Below are 464 nucleotides of genomic sequence, written 5' to 3'. Positions count from 1 at the left end.
GCCATAGCCAGAGCCGTAGCCACAGCCCCCGTAGGAGTTCCCGTAGTAGTTGCAGCACATGGTGGCAGAGGGTGAGGGTTGGGTTGAGGCGAAGAGGGACGTTTCTGAGTGTGAATGTTGCCTCCTCCCCTGGAAGCTTTATATCCGCCAGGAAGGGCCCGGGAATGCCATCGCGTCTGTGACTCACGCAGAAAATATTCACTTAACGCCCGGTATGTGCGGGTCACTCCTGTCAGTGGATCATGAGAGGACTCGGTAGTTAACGACCATTAGTATAGAGTCTCTCACTTTTACTGGGAAACGTGTTTGTTTTGTGTCTCCTGGGCCTTGTCTTGAGCCAATGACACGTCAATGAGAACAGTGCCCATCGATGATCTACTCATCGGAACACGTGGGTTCAAAGCTCAGTCCAGGAGTCCATGTTCTGGGGAGGGAGGGGCGTGTCTGTGTGGAATGAGCCTATT

General features: G+C 53.4%; 1 protein-coding gene across 1 annotated transcript in view; it reads right to left on the bottom strand.

The window, feature by feature from the left end:
• LOC106725147 (keratin-associated protein 6-1-like) overlaps positions 1 to 60 on the bottom strand; it is a 13,131-nt gene extending 13,071 nt beyond the window's left edge. The window contains exon 1 of the mRNA XM_014535191.1: positions 3 to 60. Within this exon, the coding sequence (XP_014390677.1) occupies positions 3 to 60 (58 nt within the window). The remainder of the gene's footprint in view (positions 1 to 2) is intronic.
• Between the last annotated feature and the right edge of the window lie 404 nt (positions 61 to 464).

The sequence above is a fragment of the Myotis brandtii genome, unplaced genomic scaffold (genome assembly GCF_000412655.1).
Source record: "Myotis brandtii unplaced genomic scaffold, ASM41265v1 scaffold139, whole genome shotgun sequence".
Classification (NCBI taxonomy): Eukaryota; Metazoa; Chordata; class Mammalia; order Chiroptera; family Vespertilionidae; genus Myotis; species Myotis brandtii.
Note: the sequence above shows the minus strand (reverse complement) of the source record. Positions and strands in the feature narration are given on the sequence as shown.